The sequence below is a fragment of the Garra rufa genome, chromosome 9, assembly GCF_049309525.1.
Source record: "Garra rufa chromosome 9, GarRuf1.0, whole genome shotgun sequence".
Taxonomy (NCBI): Eukaryota; Metazoa; Chordata; class Actinopteri; order Cypriniformes; family Cyprinidae; genus Garra; species Garra rufa.
Window position 1 is genome coordinate 22495289 of NC_133369.1, and position 19948 is coordinate 22515236.

Genomic DNA, 19948 nt, shown 5'->3' on the forward strand with positions numbered 1-19948 from the left:
GGAAGAGAAGAATTGTTGAATAGTTTTGTTTGGTTCTTGAACAAATCGTTCTTTTGAGCTGGTTCTTAGGAAGTAACCAGTCGAGCCGGTTCACAAAATCAAACAGATTCGAACTTTAGCTCCAGGTTGATGACACAGAACACCTTGCCAAAGTAGCACGTCCGAATCAAAAAGAACAGAAAGAGCCAGTTCGACCAACTGTTGAAGTTTGCAGAGGATTACCGAGCAAGGATTTTAATGAGCGAGTTGATGATGCTGTGCAAGCCTGAGGCATGTACTGGAAATATGCTTATTATGATGATTACTGTAAAAAAAAAAAAATTACATTTTATTAAATGAGAAGTTAACTTCCTGAACAAAAATTTACAGATAATTTACTCACCCCTTGTCATCCAGGATGTTCATATCTTTCTTTGTTCAGTCATAAAGAAATTATGTTTTTTTGAAGAAAACATTTTAGGATTTCTCTCCATATAGTGGACTTCTATGGTGCCTGCAAGTTTGAACTTCCAAAATGCAGTTTAAATGCAGCTTCAAAGGGCTCTAAATGATCCCAGTCAAGGTAGAAGGGTCTTATCTAGTGAAAAAATCGTTTTTTGTTTTGTTTTTTAAATTATAATTTATATACTTTTTCGATGCATTTGAGGTTAAAAAGTATATAAATTGAAATTTTTAAATTAAATTATTATTATTATTATTTTTTTTTTTAGAAAATAACCAATCGTTTCGCTAGATAAGACCCTTATTCCTCAGCTGGGATCATTTAGAGACTTTTTGAAGCTGCATTTAAACTGCATTTTGGAAGTTCAAACTCGAGGCACCATAGAAGTCCACTATATGGAGAGAAATCCAGAAATGTTTTCCTCAAAAAACATAAATTTCTTTATGACTGAGGAAAGAAAGACATGAACATATTGGATGACAAGGGGGTGAGTAAATTATCTGTACATTTTCGTTCTGGAAGTGAACTTTTTTAAAACCTACAAAAACCTCTCTGTCGATAGATGTCAATTAACTTCACTACTTAACTGTGCTTGCAGATTATTTTTTAAGTCGTTTATAAGACTGGTTTATTCCTTCTTTATGCTTTAGACATGTACATGGGACAGGACATATCCGCGTGCATCAATATCTGTAATGTGTGCTGTAGGTGCAAAGCATTTAGGAATCTTATCCAAGTTGTAGGCTAATCAATATTGGCGGTATCTGACATAAATGATCCACGAATGCAACTATGACCACAAACATTGTTAACTTGCACTCACACAATAACGTTTTATTTGAATGTTTCAATATGTGTTGACACAAATGAATGTTTTATTGATACAACATGACACTGAATTGTTAAAAAAGGGAAGCGTAGTGACATTATTGTTTTGACGGCGTCATGAACCGATAAATCAGTTTTTTGAACCGGTTCAATGAGCCAAACTGTCAGAAAAGAACCAGCTTGTGGAAATGAAACAGACTTTGCATCACTATAAGTTGTTATTTATGTTATCTCTGTGGACAAAAAGTATTCTTAGCTTCATACAATTACGGTTGAACCACAGATGTCACATTTTAATAATGTTCTTAATACTTTTCTGGGCCTGGGAATGTTTCAGTTGCGTTGCTGTCTATGCAGGGTCAGAAAGTTTTCGTTTTTCATCAAAATTATCCTAATTTATGTTCTGAAGATGACTGGTCTTATGGGTTTGGAAGACATGAGGCTGAGTAATTCATGACAGATCTTTCATTTTTGGGTAAACTATTCCTTTAAAATATCAGATGATGCATAATCATCATCCTGTACATGTTAATGTCACATCTATATGTTACTATGTGTTCAATTTTAGCAGTGAATGCACACTGTTTTATAAGACTTTGTGCTTTTTTGGGACAAAAAAAAAGACACACCTGCAATAGTAGATCAGCAGGCAGAGCAGGAAGAGCAGTATCAGGGCCATGCCTCCTAGTATAGCCAGCAGGAAGACTGTGTGATAAGTGCTAATGTCCTTTGCCACCACTGGACCTACAACAAAACATACACACTTAGTGTTCAGCATAGAGGAATCCATCCATCTTATTCACAGTATTCACATTTTTCACTGTCCTCCTGACCTCCACTTTACAGTATCTATCCATAACACTTTTCATCAGGAGAGATTTCCTATAAACATCATTATGTTGAACTGAAATTCCCCCCACATAATGACATTATTCTCTCAGCTGGTGGATATGAATAGCACAGTGAATGTTCAACAACTACAGCAGTCAATAACTCAGTCTGGCACAAAGCACTTGCATGTCTGCCCATCGGGCTCCTCTCTCCATTAATGGCCATATAAAAGGGTCAAAGACTGCAGAGTCATCTAAACAAAATTGAGAAATAGAAAAATGCCCCGAAATGGATGAGTGTTACCTGTGTTTATGGGAGACATGGCTGCGACCCAATAGCCAAGCTGAGGGGCAATGTATGTGAGAGTTAACTGCTTCCCCTCTCTGTGGACATATCCCAGACTGCTCTTCAACCAGGCCCCTGCATAAATAAACAAACATAATTAATGTCAAATTTTATGCTTCTACAATTTTTTTCAAATACATTAGTATTACTTATATTTAAAATGTTATTTAATAAAAATGCAAATATTTAAAATATAATAAATACAATTGAATTACATGCACCTTGCAGAATCTCCAAAAATGTTAATTATCCCCCCCCCATTATTAAAATGTGACATCTGTGGTTCAACCGTAATTGTATGAAGCTAAGAATACTTTTTGTCCACAGAGATAACATAAATAACAACTTATAGTGATGCAAAGTCTGTTTCATTTCCACAAGCTGGTTCTTTTCTGACAGTTTGGCTCATTGAACCGGTTCAAAAAAACGATTTATCGGTTCATGACGCCGTCAAACAATAATGTCACTACGCTTCCCTTTTTTAACAATTCAGTGTCATGTTGTATCAATAAAACATTCATTTGTGTCAACACATATTGAAACATTCAAATAAAACGTTATTGTGTGAGTGCAAGTTAACAATGTTTGTGGTCATAGTTGCATTCGTGGATCATTTATGATCAAAAAAGATTATTTAGTACTGACCTGAGTAAGAAAATAATAGGTGAATTTATAAAAATGAGTTTGTTTAGTGATAGTAGTTCATGAGTCCCTTGTTTGCCCTGAACAGTTAAACTGCCTGCAGTTCATCAGAAAAATCTTTTAGGTCCTACAAATTCTTTGGTTTTTCAGCATTTCTGTGTATTTGAACCTTTTTCCAACAATGATTGTATGATTTTGAGATCCATCTTTTCACACTAAGGACAACTAAGGGACTCATATGCAACTATTACAGAAGGTTCAAATGCTCACCGATGCTTCAGAAGAAAACACAATGGATAAAGAGCTGTGGGTGTAAACTTTTGAACAGAATGAAGATGTTTGTATTTTTCTTATTTTGCCTAAATATCATATTTTGTTCATTTAGTACTGCCCTTTAGAAGCTACAGAAGAACATTTTCCCAGAAGATAAAATAAGTCAAATTTACCCCGACCTTAAATTTCAAAAAGTTTTCACTCCCGGCTCTTAATGTATTTTTTTTTTCTGAAGCAACAGTGAGCTTTTGAACCTTCTGTAATAGTTGCATATGAGTCCCTCAGTTGTCCTCAGAGTGAAAAGATGGATCTCAAAATCATACAGTCATTGTTGGAAAGGGTTCAAATACACAAAAAAGCTAAAAAACAAAGAATTTGTTGGACCTGAAGAATTTATGAGACTCATGAAGAACTATCACAAAAAAAAAAAAAAAACACAGCTCTGGATCATTCAAGTAACAACACAGTAATAAGAATCAATTGTATGTAAACCTTTGAGCTGGGTAATTTTTATAAATTTAACGATTATTTTCTCTTGTGGACTATATGTAAACATCTTTTATGTGAAATATCTTTTTCAGGTCAGTCCTAAATAAAAAAAAAAATAACATGCATTTTGTATGATCCCTCTTTGGTAAAATAATTTTGCAGATTCTGCAAGGTGTATGTAAACTTTTGACCTCAACTGCATAAATTAAAATGAATTAATATGATATTTACATTTCATTTTGCTACTTGTAAATGCATAGTGTGACTATTATGTCTAGTCAGCAATATCACAACCATTTAATCAATCGCAAAAGTAACATAACCCTCAATCTTTAGGACATCTGCGGTCAGCAGGTGATTTGAGTCGAGCGTTGAGACCAGGCAGTGCAGATAACACTCAAAACACTTACACTCAACTGTCATCCTATCGGGTTTCTCTATTGATCTCGACAGTGCATTCATTAGACGTTGTATTGCATTATTCCGTCTAGATGCTTTGCCAATTGTTTACAGGGTCAGACGGAGATTAAAGCCATGCCAACACACCACACAACCCACGGGTAATGATTCTATCAGGATCTGAATCTAGGTTGTCATGCATTTCCAATTAAGGTGAACATTTCAAATAGAAATACTTGATTCAAATTGAAGTATTTCCCTTTTCAACCACATTTACCCTGTGTAATACGCATTTATGGACATTTGTTGCCACTTGGTGGCAGTGTATGTTGATGGAAAGATTATGGAGGAATACATAATGACGAAAAAGAGAAAAAAAAACTAATTTAGCTAAGGAAGAACAATGTTTGTAGTGTAGACAACCATAATGAGAAGGAATTCATCATTTGTTATTGTAAGCTTATAAGTATTTCTGCTTTCTCTATGAGCACCAGAGCTTCTATTGATCTGATCTGTGCCAGATAAGCAATCACACACATTGCACTGGTGACTCCACAGTTCACATAAGCACAGTGTACTGAGCGAAATGCTGATGTGCACATACAGAAGAGACAAGCTGAAGAATGATTCAGCATTGTTTGCATACAACTGCAATTATCTCCATCCACACGTGACTGTTTGTGCACAGGAATATCGCTGGACATCTTCCCACACTCTTACAATACAGGTCACATGCAGAACTCTGCAATATATCAATCTGCCAAGCAAAGAAAGTTTTGTTTGAACTGCTTTGTGCTCAACATTACGTAAGGTGTCTCTGCCAGTTGACATTTCACAATGTATTTACACTAATGAATTGCCTTTGATCCAGTTTCCACTGCATTGAGTGAACCGCAAAACATTCAGCCTGGAGAAGCAAATCACTATATAGCATTATATTTGCATACATTTAAATCTACATACACTATCCTGTAAAAGTTTAGGGTTGGTAAGATTGTGTTCTCATATGTTTAACAAGGCTGCATTTATTTGATTAAATATACGGTAATATTATGTTGTGAAATATTTTTACAATTTCAAATAACTGTTTTCTATTTTAATATACACTACTAGTTTGAACAGCAAGATTTTTAATGTCTTTTTATTAAAGAAGTCTCATCTGCTCACCAAGCCTGTATTCATTTGATTCAAAGTACAGCAAAAACAACATTTTGAAATATTTTTACTATTTAAAATAACCGTTTTCTTTTTTTAATATATTTTAAAATGTAATTTATTCCTGTGATTTCAACGCTGAATTTTCTGCATCATTACTCCAGTCACATGATCTTTCAGAAATCATTCTAACTGTTAAGTAGATCTTTTTCAGGTTCTTTGATGAATAGAAAGTTCAGAAGAACAGCATTTATCTGAAATAGAAATCATTTGTGACATTAAAAACGTCTTTATCACCACTTTTAATGAATTTTAAGCATCCTTGCTAAATAATAGTATCATTTCTATAATTTCTTCCCCTCCCCCCAAAAAATTAAATAAATAAATACAATTATCCTGACTTCAAGCGGTTGAATGGTATAGTGCAGGGGTTTTCAAACCTGTCCTGGAGCCTCCCCTGCCCTGCACATTTTGCTTGTCTCTCTCATCTAATACACCCGATTCAAATCATCAGCTCATTAGTAGAGACTGCAAGACCTGAATTGGGTGTGCCTAATAAGGGAGACATACAAAATGTGCAGGGCAGGGGAGGCTCCAGGACAGGTTTGAAAACCCCTGGTATAGTGTATAAAGTTTTTTTTTAATTTTCAGATAAATGTTGATCTTTAGATCTTTCTATTCAAAGAATCCTGAAAAAAAAATCTTGATAATAAAAACAAATAAAAAGTCTCAAACAGGAAATCAGCATGTTAGAATGATTTCTGAAGGACCATGTGACATTGAAGACTGGAGTAATGATGCTGAAAATTTAGCTTTAAAACACAGAAATAAATCACATTTTAAAATATATTTAAATAGAAAACAGTTGCTTTAAATAGCAAAAATATTTCACAATATTACTGCTTTTGCTGTATTCTGGATCAAATAAATGCTTGGTAAGTAGAAGAGACGTCATTAAAAATCTTGTCACTACAAACTTTTGACTTGTGGTGCATTTTCAAACGCAATTAATTCCTGTGATGGCAAAGCTGAATTTTCAGCAGCACACACACAAACAATTATTACATTGGATTCAGACACTCAGTGAGCATAAAATGTGATCAACTTGCACATTTAAAAGCAGCTAACAGACACAAATATGAAACCAGTGACTTTATTTACCATGCTGCAGAGCCTGACAATTATTCACTGCTGTGCTCTTATTAAAAAACACTGGGAGGAACAGTGCAATTTTAATGCTGCGTGATGCCAGGGGCTTTTCAGTCTAGTCTTTATCCCTGTATCACAGTTCACTGCAGACAACAAAGCAGCTTACATCTCTGTGCCCTAAAAGAGGAAATCGAGTTAACGCCGGCCGCTGTTTTCCACCTCGTTCTCTGCTCTGTTTATGAGCGGCTGCTAGGAGACAACAGCGATAACAGAGCAGTCCAGAGAAGAGGCCTGGAGTTATGAATTCTGAAAGGGGTTTCCCTTAATACTCCATCCTACATTCTGCATCTCTCTCCTGTTTAGATTCAGACACACATTCATGCTAATTTTCCCCATTTCTTTCATTGTCATCTAAATTTTCTAAATAATATCAGCAATAATGATCAACTTACTGGTTGGCTGAACAAACTCAAAACACAACATGTCATAGCTTACAGAGTGGAAGAACTCATTGAAGATCCCATCTGCACATATTCTGATCCATCTCTGCTTGTCTTTCTGCTTCTCGCACACAATACTGGATTCTTCCAGCCTGCTGTGGGAGTGTAAGCGAGCTGAACTGAGTCTCAGGCTTCTGCGGCAAAGCCTCCAGATTTGTTAAACGCATCATAAATTACACTAGTGGTCAAACAGTCAGCGTTACCCGCCAGAGGACTCTAAATGTGGCTTTAAACCTCAGCTTTAAAGCCACAGACACGTACATTCAGGTTATGTCTACATTCAAAAATACATCAAATGTCCACTGAAATAGACACTAAATGTGAATATATTTAGGAATGCACACAACTACTAAAGGATGTTTTAAAGGATATTAGTATTGTATAAGGTTACCTCATGTGACCCAAACAGTTATTGCACAATCCTGGGTCAGTTTAGTCTGAACTGAAGAAATGACCAGATTGGCTCTGGGCTGCAATTACAGGCATTATCGTACCACAGGGAAATTATGGGATATTCAGAGTTCAGATTTATGATGTAAAGACCTTTGTCTGTCAGATTATGGTGGGAAAAATTCTGTGTATGCTCACAGAAACACAGCTCTCCAGACAATTAAAGCATCAAGAGATGGCTGTTCTAGTGTCACTTCACCCTTAAGACAAAAACATGCCAGCAGACACAATGACCAAATGAGCCGTCAAAACAACAGAATCGCCAAAAAAGTAACTCCAGATTGTCAAGTTTAAGAGAAATACAGCATTGCGTGTCATCAACAACTAATTTAAAGCAACTTGGATGATTAGGAAAATCCCTAGATGTTCACTAATGCAACATTTTTAAATTATATCTGTTAGCACAAGATCCTGTAAATTACACCTCGGTCTGGGATTAGAAATCAAAGCCACAGAGTTAAAACCCCTTGTGACTTGGATTTGATTTGAAACGGATTAATTGTGTTTGCCTATTATTTAATTGTGAGTATTTGCCTAGTGAACAATTTCCCTTTTCATCATGGAAATCTGTATAACCTTTAACAGGATGTCCAAGTCTTTCTTTCTTCAGTTGAAATGGAAAGTTTTTTTTTTCATTTTAAGGTTTTTGAGGACAACATTCCAGCATTTTTCTCCATATAGTGAACTTCAATGTGGATCAATGCAGCTTCAAAGGGCTCTACAAGGTCTTATCTAGCAAAACGATCAGTCATTTTCCATAAAAAAAACGACAACAATTTATATACTTTTTATCCAATTTGGATCTTCAACCCGTTGGCCACCACTGAAGTCCACTATATGGAGAAAAATCTTGGAATGTTTTCCTCAGAAACCTTAATTTCTTTGCTGAAGACAGAAAGACATGAGCATCTTAGATTACATGGGGGTTAGTAAATTATCACAAAAAAAAAAAGAAGCTGGAAGTGAACTTATCCTATAATTCTTTTTGTGGTGACCCTACTTTAAATGGTATGAAAACAGCATTCATGAAAAAAAAAAAAAGATCTGTGTGTGAGAGAGTTGGAAAATGGGTCCATTCAGTTTCAGAATTTTGGACCTGAGGAACATCTTTTCCATCAAAATTCCATCCAAAACACTTCCACAACAGCTCAGGTCTAAACAATTCCTTTGGATTTATTTGCCTCAGAAACCAGGAAGACAGGAAATCTGAAGGCTTTGAAGAGATCACGACCTCACATACAAACACACAGTAAACTCGCCTCGGACAGGAAACACCTTCAGCACCTTTGGTGTAACAATTCCTTGCATAACCCTTCAGTTGTGATTTGTTAGTAACAGTTCATGTGATTTACGTTCACAGAGACTATAAACAGGAATGCTTTAAATATCTACTATAAGATGAATGTGTGTTATAAACTCACCCAGTTTGGGGTCAAACCTCCAGGCGGGGATGTGATCATTCTCTTTCAAACCACTGTTTGCAGGAAGAGGGATGCTCACACTGATTGGCTCACTGACATGAAGCTCCACCCCATCGCTACCCAAAAGATGGACACTGATAGCAGCTACAGGAGTCAACTCGAACTTTCGATCACTGCCTATCAGAGAGAAAAAAAAAGCAAACAGAGTGCACAATTAAAAACAAACAGGGTGAGAAAAAAGACAGAGATAAAGAATATATTATGGACAATACCGTTTGGGGAGGCGGTAAGATTTTTAAAATGATTTGGAAAGAAGTCTCTTATGCTCACCACGGCTGCAGTTATTTAATTAAAATGACAGTAAAATCAGTACTGTGAAATATTATTGCAATCAAAAATAACCATTTTGTATATATATATATATATATATATATATATATATATATATATATATATATATTTTTTTTTTTTTTTTTTTTTAAAGATTTATTTTTGCCATTTTTGCCTTTATTTGATAGGACAGATCAGAATTGACAGTAAGCGAAGTGGGAAAGAGATATCGGGACATAAAGTAAAGGTCCTTGAGTCGGGATTTGAACACGGGACGCCCGGAGCGCAATGGCGCTGTACGTTGGCGCACTGCCCACAAGGAATTTTGTATTTTAATATATTTAAAAATGTCCTTTATTCCTGTGAAGGGCAAAGCTGAATTTTTAGCAGCCATTTCTCTAGTCTATAGTGTCACATGATCCTTCTGAAATCATTCTAATATGTTTAGCTGATTAAGAAAATTTCATATTATCTTCATTGTTGAAAACAGCTGTGCTGTTCTTCAGAAATCTTTCAGGTCCCACAAATTCTTTGGTTTTCAGCAAATGTAACTTTTTTTGTCTTCTGGGAAACCTGCGAGTATCTTCTGTAGCTTCTGAAGGGCAGTACTAAATAAAATAAAAATGATATTTAGGCAAAATAAGAAAAACGTACACATCTTCAATTTGTTCAAAAGTTTACACCCCTGGCTATTAATGCATTGTTTTTCCTTCAGGAGCATCAGTGAGCATTTGAATCTTCTATAATAGTTGCATATGAGTCCCTCAGTTGTCCTCAGTGTGAAGAGATGGATCTCAAAATCAAATCATACAGTCATTGTTGGAAAGGGTTCATACACAAATTTGTTTGACCTAAAGAATTTTTCTGAAGAACAGCGGGCAGTTAAACTGCTCAGGACAAACAATAGACTCATGAACCACTACCACAAAACAAAACACACAGATGTGGATCATTCAGGTGACAACACAGTATATGGAAACCCTAGAATAGGGTCATTTTTATAAATTCAACTATTATTTTCTCTTGTGAACTATATGTAAATGTGAAATATCTTAATCAGGTCCATGCATTTTGTACAATCCCTCTTATTTCGGTAAAATAATGAACACTTTGCAGATTCTTCAAGGCGCATGTCAACTATTGACCTGTATATTTCAGTGTTTGATTTTAAGGACACTTATTTTTACTTCTGTTTAGGAAGCCATTTTAATGCTTTGTTGGATCCACACTTGATGGCCTACATTAAATATTGATAATGAGTCATCTAAAACAGTTTCAGACAGACATAACAGGCCATCTATTATAATTACAACCACAGCAGGAAAAAAGTTTCATTAATTTTAGAGTGAACTCACGTTTGCAGCATAAATCATCATTATGGATGACAGAACTTGTTCTGTAATGGTTTAACAATTAATTATTCAGAGCTGAAGAACCTTTTCTATTAAAAATCAATACTGATCAATTCAGAGTGAAAAGTAGCATTCCCCGTTTACATTTCTTCTCATTGTAACACTTTTTAAATGCAAATTAAATATTTGCCTCAACAGCTTAAATCTCACAATCACTGAATTAAATTTAATTTAATAATATCATAACATTTCATATCATGAAAATTCACTTATTTTGATTTTCACTGGTATTGAAGTACTCAGCTCTCTCATGTGTTACCTGTATAGTTGGGATGAAGTCCTTGCAGGTAGGGGAAGTACTGCGTGTCTTGTGTTGAACTGCTCACAGTGAGGAAGGCGGTCAGATTGGTGTAGGTTGCATTAGAAGGAAGACTCAACGCTCTTCTCTGGAACTGTACCCATGGCTGCAGCTTTGAACCTACAGATGCAAACGCACACACATACAGATGGCAGAAATGAGCATGCATTAGGTTAATGATCTGACATCCATGACATAATACATGCAGCTCCTTTCTTTCATCTCTCTCTCCTTCTAAATGGAATGGATCAGTATCTGATGGAGTGCTGGTATTGCAGCATGTGTCTCCTGAGAGTGATGTCATTATGTTTCCATTGTGGCAGATCTTACATACCATAGACATGAGACCAAGCTACAGCCCACATGGTCTTTACTAATACCCCACCAAACTCCCAATTCAAGACCCTGAGTACTCGAGGTGCACAATACACTACAGTCCAAATAGTTTGTGATTGGTAAAATAGTTTATGAAAAATAAAATAGCTGATGTCTATTTTAATACATTGTATATACATCCACTAGAACGTGACTCTTTTGTGAACGTTTGTACAAGTTAGTGGAAGCTAGAGACTGCGGTTTATAAAGTTTTAAATATAGATATTTTTTACTACACAAATTAGACATGCTTTTTGATTATTCTTTTTTTTATTTAACCATTAAAACAAAGACAAATTAAATTGAAAAAAAATAAAATAAATTAAAACGAAAGAAACGGAATTGGGGGGAAAAAATAAATAAAACGGATTTGTGACCCTGGACCACAGAACCAGTCATAAGGGTCAATTCCTCGAAATGGAAATTCATACAACATCTGAAAGCATTAAATAAGCTTTCCATTGATGTATGGTTTGTTAGGATAGGACCTTATTTGGCCAAAACGACTATTAGAAAATCTGGAATCTAAGGGTGCAAAAAAAATCTAAATTTTGAGAAAATCGCCTTTAAAGTTGTCCAAATGAAGTCTTTAGCAGTGCATATTACTAATCAAAAATTATGTTTTGAAATATTTATGGTAGGAAATTTACTAAATATCTTCATAGAACATGATCTTCTTTACTTAATATCCTAATGATTTTTGGCATAAAAGAAAAATCAATAATTTGACCTATACAATGTACTGTTGGCAATTGCTACAAATATACCCGTGCTACTTATGACTGGTTTTGTGGTCCAGGGTCACGTTTCATAGGGCCCAACACACCTATTCTTATATATGAGAGGTGTTTTGTTTGAAAACGCTTTGGTGGACAGAAATGGGACCTCTAAGCAATGTGTGAAAGTGTGTGATAAACGTCCCCAAGTGGAGAATTAAAATAGCAGATCTGTGGCTCGCGTGTGTGTTTTAGCCAAACGTTCAAAGCTCTGTATGCCTGTCAGTGTCCTCTGCTTTTGTTATAAACGTGTGGTGATTGAGTGTTTTCTGGGGACAGGACTGGGGCGACGCTCTGAATGAGAGTGCAGTGTTAGTGTTCCCCTGAGACCCATATACATGTTTCTCTCCTGACATATCGCACACACCGAGGGACAGGTTACCAAAAGAAAGAGGTTGCTAGGAGGAAGAGCTATGGAAAACAGTGTAAGCTAGAAAGAAAAAAAGAGCACATGTGGGTAACAGGAAGACAGAAAAAGGAGGAATGTGAAAGATTGGTTTGAAAAGTGAATTCTTCTCATTCTTGTGTTTGTGTTGTGTGTGTGTGTGTGTGTGTGTGTGTGTGTGTGTGTGTGTGTGTATATACACAGCCTCTCATTTCAATGTGGTATCACACTCACACAGAAAGCTTTAATTAGCATGAAGTCTCATGAGCCACGTGGACAACAATACAGAATGATTTTCATTACACTCGCCACATGAAACAGCCACCCAAACAATTCAATGGAAAAATTCATTATCTCCATCAGCATTTGTCTTGTTTTGTCTTGTCAATAAAACTGTCTAAATATCCGTTAAACAATATACATTTACAATATACATCAGCGTGGAAGATCTTCCAGAGAATATACAGTTGAAGTCAAAAGTTTACATACACCTCAAAATACTTTTAACCCATGTTTCTCACAAAGAAAAAGAAAAGAAAAGAAATTAACAAACATTTTTGAGTCTGTCTTTCTGCATCTAGACTTACAGAACAAAAGGCAGCATAATAACCTGTTCACACACGCACGCACACGCACACACTTACCTTGATATCCAGAGACGATCTGCACCACGTCATCGTACACCATCAGAGTAGCAGCCCTCTCAGGAAGCAGATCCAGACTGAGAGATGAGAAGACTTGAAAAAACACAGACACACAAACAAACTGAAAATTAGGAAGATAAATCACAACCAGGTCTGGACGCTCTAAATCCACAACATCTCAATATCTCTCAACTAAAAATTCTATACTTCTTATTGCTATTAATCTATGTAATAAGAAAAAGACTCTGATCTCGTTCACTTCACAAAGTGTTACTAAACAATCTCAGTGCCCTAGAACATCTGTGCGACTATGCTGCGTTTAGGTATTTAGGCACATTTCTTTCGTCTGCAACTAGTTAGTAGGTTAATCTTATTAGCAGTAATGGAACATTCTATTTCTTTCTAACAGCTTTCTGCATTCCTGCTCAACTCTAGTTTTTATTTCCTGTCCCAAATCCTCTATAGACTGACCCCAAGGATGTGTCAGTCACCAAGAGTTACAGTAGAAGTAATCCATCCCATTAATACAATCATCAAAGCAATGAAATAAGGCTTTGTTCAGACACACTGAAAAAATGTTTTTGTTTTTTTTTGGCATTTGCACAGTTTAGTTGAACAGAAAAAAACAAATGGCATATAAAATCCACATTTTTTTACAAACGTCTATGTTTTTTCCTCCTAGCTTCATAACATTACGGTTGAACCACTGATGTCACATGGACTATTTTAACGACGTCTTTACTACCTTTCTAGACCTTGAACATGTCAGTTGCATCGCTTTCTATGCAGGGTCAGAAAGCTTTCAGATTTCATCAAAAATATCTTAATTTGTGTTCCAAAGATGAACAAAGGTCTTACAGGTTTGGAACGACATGAGGGTGACAGGGATGTAACGGTATTATCAATATCATGGTATCGCAATAGCAAAATCTCGATATTATCATAGTCACATGATGATATGTGGTCACATGCTGATATTTTGGTGCAAATAGTGTCGTTTTTAAAATATATTCAAACTTCTTATTCTAACATGAAAGGTCTTTAAAGTAGTGTTTTGGGCCATTATGCTTTGGCACAGTATCTGTCAAATGAACTAAAAAACGAGAGCACAATATGGCTTAATCCCTTCATCGAGTCGGCATGCACTTCGTTCAGGCGATCAGCTCCTGATCCGGTGTTTTCCGCACCTCAGAACAGCTCAGTTCACGGTGAACTCATTTATTGCATGTGCTGTGAGTTTAGCAAGCATTTGGGAATGCAACGGCCACCAGTTAGCTTTATTTTGCAGCAGATAATTACAGCATTTCACTTGATTTGTACGATACGTTTTTGTGAGATACGTTTTTGTAAGCTTGTTTTCACTGAAGTTGGAGTTTTCCGTCAAAATAAAAGCTTAAAAGTGCAGTATGAATTGCTGTGAGCTAGTGGTTTAAATGGGTAACGTTACTGCAGTTCAAATTATTATGGTAAAAAATATCTCTTTCAAGTGTAGAAATTAGGAAAGTTGTATTGTAATTTCCCTACTGCAGTGTAAAGCAAAAATAATACACCTAAAATATAATTTTTCATTTATTTTACAGTGCAATTGTTTTACCATATATGGCTATTATTATCATCATAGAAAAAAACAATAATATAAAATTGTTATTATTATTAAGATTATTATAATATTCTAATTTGTTTGGCTTCATAAAACACTAGTGTGAAACGTAATTTAGACTAAGAGAGTATGCCACAAATAAAAAGAGTGTTGAGTCCCCTTTAAAATTTAGGTACAAGTCAATTCAATGACTTTTTTCTTACTTGAGTTTGCTTATTTAAGACATGGGTAGGAGCTCTTAGTTTTAAACTTTCAAAGTGCATTCGATAGAAATATTTAACTTTAAAAATGTACAAAATTTTAATTTTTTCCTGAAGTCTTCATTTGTCTTTTTTTGTTTTTAAATACCGCAATAAATAACGTATCATATCGATATATTATCGTATTGTGAGATTTTGATATTGTTACATCCCTAGTAATTAGAGACAGAATTAAAATTTTTGGGTGAGCTATCCCTTAAATTATCCAATATGAGGTCATTACCAGGAAGCCTGTTTGGTCGCCATGGAATGGAGTTGGGTACGTAGCCACGCTTGGTTGCAGTCACTACAAGAAGGTCGCCAAGCCGATAGGGGAACCTGATGAAGGCATTGCCATCGGGACCAGAGATGTCCGAGGCAACAGGAGTGTGGTTAGTGAAGATCTCCACTGTGACACCAGCGAGAGGCTGATGAGTGCTAGCGTCACTCAGGTGAACCTTCAGCGCCACTTCTGTAGAAACAAAAACAACAGTCACATTAGTTGTGTTCTAAATGACATGCACTATGCCTCAACAGTCCAGTGTACGAATTTTTATAATCCAACACTGGAGTCTTTTAGCCCTTCCCCCTGATGATTTATCACTCTAAAGAATAAGTATGACAAATTGTGAAGCACTGATTTATTTAAATTAATTAAAAACCTTTAATTTAGGCTTACAATTTATTGAGGTTACGCTTCATGTAAGACAAGACACAATTAGTGCACATATGAACCAGGCAGAAATGACCATCAAGAACAGCCAGTAAAAATGAGTAATTGTATTACGTGTGACCCTCTTTAATTATATAAAGTGCACTTTAATGTTGACGTTGAAAAATGTTCTTCAGGCTCCTTTGGCTGTTTACATAAAAATCCTCAAAGAGCACTTAAGGAAAAGAACCAATCAACACACAGAGATAACCCCCTCCACATCCTTTGCATCAGCCAATGGAAACAACTGCTGAAAACAATGGGCTGCTTTTCCTTCCTCTAGGAACCTTTGGTTTCTTTAGGAAGCTGGTGCAGAAACACGCTTCCTTTTTAATGTAGCGATACATTCCACTGACCTGCTCCACAAGAACAAATCAAAGAGAAGAAAAAGTTCTTGGGTAGAGTGAAAAAAAGCGGTGAAGCTTTCTGTGCTCCATCTATTTAAGCTTGATTCAAAATTCTATTAGTCTGCTTGTTTCACAAAAAACCTGTTTGTTTGCTTTTACTTTGTAAAAGACATGCTTGAAACGTAAAGTATAAAGGTAAAATGACAAAAGGGAAAACTTGACAATGTGATTACTTCAGTTTAGCCAATAAATTATTATTAATTTTCTGATATAACCACTTTTCTACGAATAAACGCTGAGGAAAAACAATGTATAAGCGAGACAGACTGAAAGACATTGCAAAGACAAAGGTGTCCAGTGAACCTGGGCATTTGTATAACACATATTTACATACATATACTAATTTCATTGTCAATAAAATCCATAAAGACCTTCAGGAGCCATTTGTTAATGCATCTTAATACAAGCCACACAATCGGCAAACAGATTATAGCACTGTAAAAACACAGCCTTACCTGTTAGCAAAGGAAAACAGTCCAAAACACTGACGCACATGCACACACACACAAGTTTAAATGCTGTTGACATCACGTCACTTCCCTCCCCAGTGATTCATCAGTGAAAGGCTGACAGCTGTGTGTACAGGGATTGACCCCACCTAAACAGCACAAACTGTATGCAAACCCTGAGAACCGACTGAGCTCAGATTAGTACATGCTAAATAAAGGATCAGGTATAGTCAAACCGGTCATTATCACAACACCTGACAACGCGGTTATGTCTGGAATCACCCTGAAGCAGTATATTTTGCAATAACGGCCGTCTAATTGCATGTTATCCTGCTTATTACACGGCTACTTACTGAACAAGTAAACAAAGAGATGTGAGATACTGATTTGAGCAACTGCATGTAAGATAAAACAGAACTGAGTGATATGGTTGATGATTAAACTAGAAGCACAGGGAACATAAGTCAAATACACAGTTTTGAGGAAAAAATATCTTATTTAAAATGTTGTAATTAAAACATCAAAACGCACACTATCAGTCAAAAGTTTTTGAACAGTAAGAATGAAAGCCTGCATTTATTTGATCCAAAGTATAGCAAAAGCAGCAATATTGTGAAATATTTTTACCATTTAAAATAACAGTTTTTTATTTGATTTATGTAATTTATTCCTGTGATCAAAGCTCATTTTTCAGCATCATTACCCCAGTCTTCAGTGTCACATGATCCTTCAGAAATAATTGTAACATGATGATTTGCTGTTCAAGAAACATTCGTTATTATTATCATCAGGATTTAAAACTGTCAGGATTCTTTGATGAATAGAAAGGTCAAGGGATCAGCATTTATTTGAATTAAAAAGCTTTTGTAACATTATACACTACACCATTCAAAAGTCAGTATATTTTTTTGGTGAAAGAAATTATAGAAATTAAAACTTTTATTTAGGAAGGATGCTTTAAATTGATCAAAATTGATGATAAAGACATTTACAATGTTAAAAAAGATTTATATTTCAGATAAATGCTGTTCTTCTGAACTTTCTATTCATCAAAGAAACCTCAATAAAAATCTACTCTGCTAAAGTAGAAATTCAGCTTTGAAATCACAAATGATATTTTGAAATGTATTCAAATAGAAAACAATTATTTTAAATGTTAAAAACATTTCAATTTTTTTTACTGTTTTTGCTGTACTTTGGATCAAATAAATGCAGGCTTAGTTTTTAAAGAGACTTCTTTAAAAACCATTCCCACAAACCATTTTTTTTATTGTTCAACATTGATAAGAAGAAATGCTAATTGAGCACCAAATCAGAATAAGATTTTTTGAAGGATCATATGACATTGAAGACTGTAGTAATGATGCTGAAAATTTAGCTTTAAATCACAGGAAATACATTACATTTTAAAATATATTCAAATAGAAAGCAGTTATTTTAAACCGTAAACATATTTCACAATATTGCCGCTTTTTCTATATTTTGGATCAAATAAATGCAGGCTTGATGAGCAGAAGAGAAAAAAAAAAAACATTCAAAATCTTACAGTTCAAAAACTTAAATTTAAATTTACCCTTTATTAAACTTTACATTTTACATTTAAACAAATATATTAAAAGTATGGCTGGGCAATAAAAATAAAGAAACCTCAGTATTTTTGGCTGAAGTGCGATATACAGTATCTCTCTATACTTTTGTACGGTTTCTATTGGTATAAAATAATAAAACATATCCTGCCCAAATGTGTCCAACAAACAATATACATATTAAAGGGTATGAAAAATAAAGTGAATGTAACCATGTAGGCCATGCCAGGGGCGCTGCTCGCAATTTTGGGCCCTATGACAAAATATGAGTTTGGGCCCCCCCTACCACACCAAAGCAGATCTCTGGGGGCCCCTAAAGGGCATGGGCCCTTAGAATCGTCCTAACTTACCCCCACTTAGCGGCGCCCCTGGGCCATGCTATACATTACATGCAAAAAAAAGGTTAAAATCACAGCACATTATAGCATTGTAACATTACAATCTAAAAACAAAAACATCGTTTTTTAAAGCATAAGCTAACTAAACTAAAACAAAATACATAAAAACAAAAGCTGCATTAATTGTCATTTTGATTATCACCATTACAGTCTCTTCATACTTAGCGTATATCATAAAAATACACTTAAATACTTGTAGGTTTAAACTTCCACATGGCATATTTTTTGTCCAACAACAAATATTTCAGCAAAATTTCTAATTTAGTCAGAATTATTGCACTCAGTCTGTTTGTTGTGCATGTGTGCAGCAATAATGTGTAGAAGGCTCAACTCACTCCAGACAGCAAAATGGAAATATGTCCATGATATCCTAACATTTACAGATGGAGAATATACCTGTCAAATGTAACTTATGCACTGAGGAAACTACTGTATATTGATATAAATGGTACTCCCTCATACCATATTGCTTATAAAGAATACACTAACCATACCGATACCATATAAACTTGATATACTGCCTAGCTCTAAAATGTATAAGAATATATTAAAGACAAGAGCAATATTATTTCAGTAGAAGAGCAATAGTATTACTGTTTTTACTGTATTTTGATCAAATAAATGTCGCCTCAGTGAACATAGGAGACTTCTTTTAATTGCTTTTTATTATAGCGCATATAATGAAAAGTCAGTCAGCTTTGGATAATTTTTTTTTGTCAAACATGCTGATCTCACTTACAGGCTGTAATTTTTGCCCTTTCAGCCGAAAGCGCAGCAGAGGATGTGTGTCACAGTGAGGAAGAGTACTGATCTCTCAGTGGAGAGAGATTCACAGAGGGGTGAAGAGGTCACTCAATAATCCCTACAGCACTGACAGATTTGGAATAACGGACCAATCAGAACAGTTTGCATAATTTACACATAATAGCCTTACACCAATTAAGCAGTCACCACAGAGTACTTTATATATAACACTGATACAAGTTAGTGCAAAGAATACAAATAATCTGAAAATCCATTATTTTTTCACAAACGTGCGTTGTTTTACAATTCTGATTCCAAGGAATACGCAGACTAAATATTTGTTCGGTTATCTTTAGAGCTCAGTTAAATTTGTGTTAGATCATTAGCCATGCTGTTACAGTGCCTGTAAGCCTTTCTCAGAAGAAGCCTTCAAACACAAAACACGGCCTGTTTAGTCATGAGTGACTGGACAGAAGGTGGTTTCGCCAACACGTACTTAAATGTGCATTTTTCTTTGTTTAACATGTTTTCATGGTCACTACGGTATATCTGTCAAGCATAATTTATTTATACTGCAACTACAACAAAAGTGTCTGATGCTTTCTAACAAGACAAATGTGTAGTATCAATGTGAAATCAATACGCAAGTGTTTTCATTTCGTGCTCATG

At 35.3% G+C, this 19948-nt stretch overlaps 1 protein-coding gene across 1 annotated transcript in view; it reads right to left on the bottom strand.

Annotated features, from left to right (window-relative positions):
- fam171a1 (family with sequence similarity 171 member A1) overlaps positions 1–19948 on the bottom strand; it is a 36778-nt gene that overhangs the window by 4101 nt on the left and 12729 nt on the right. Inside the window, exons 2-7 of the mRNA XM_073846792.1 lie at positions 15228–15455; positions 13145–13237; positions 10926–11084; positions 8925–9101; positions 2405–2521; positions 1900–2014 (exon numbers count right to left, since the gene is read on the bottom strand). Of these exons, the coding sequence (XP_073702893.1) occupies positions 1900–2014; positions 2405–2521; positions 8925–9101; positions 10926–11084; positions 13145–13237; positions 15228–15455 (889 nt within the window). The remainder of the gene's footprint in view (positions 1–1899; positions 2015–2404; positions 2522–8924; positions 9102–10925; positions 11085–13144; positions 13238–15227; positions 15456–19948) is intronic.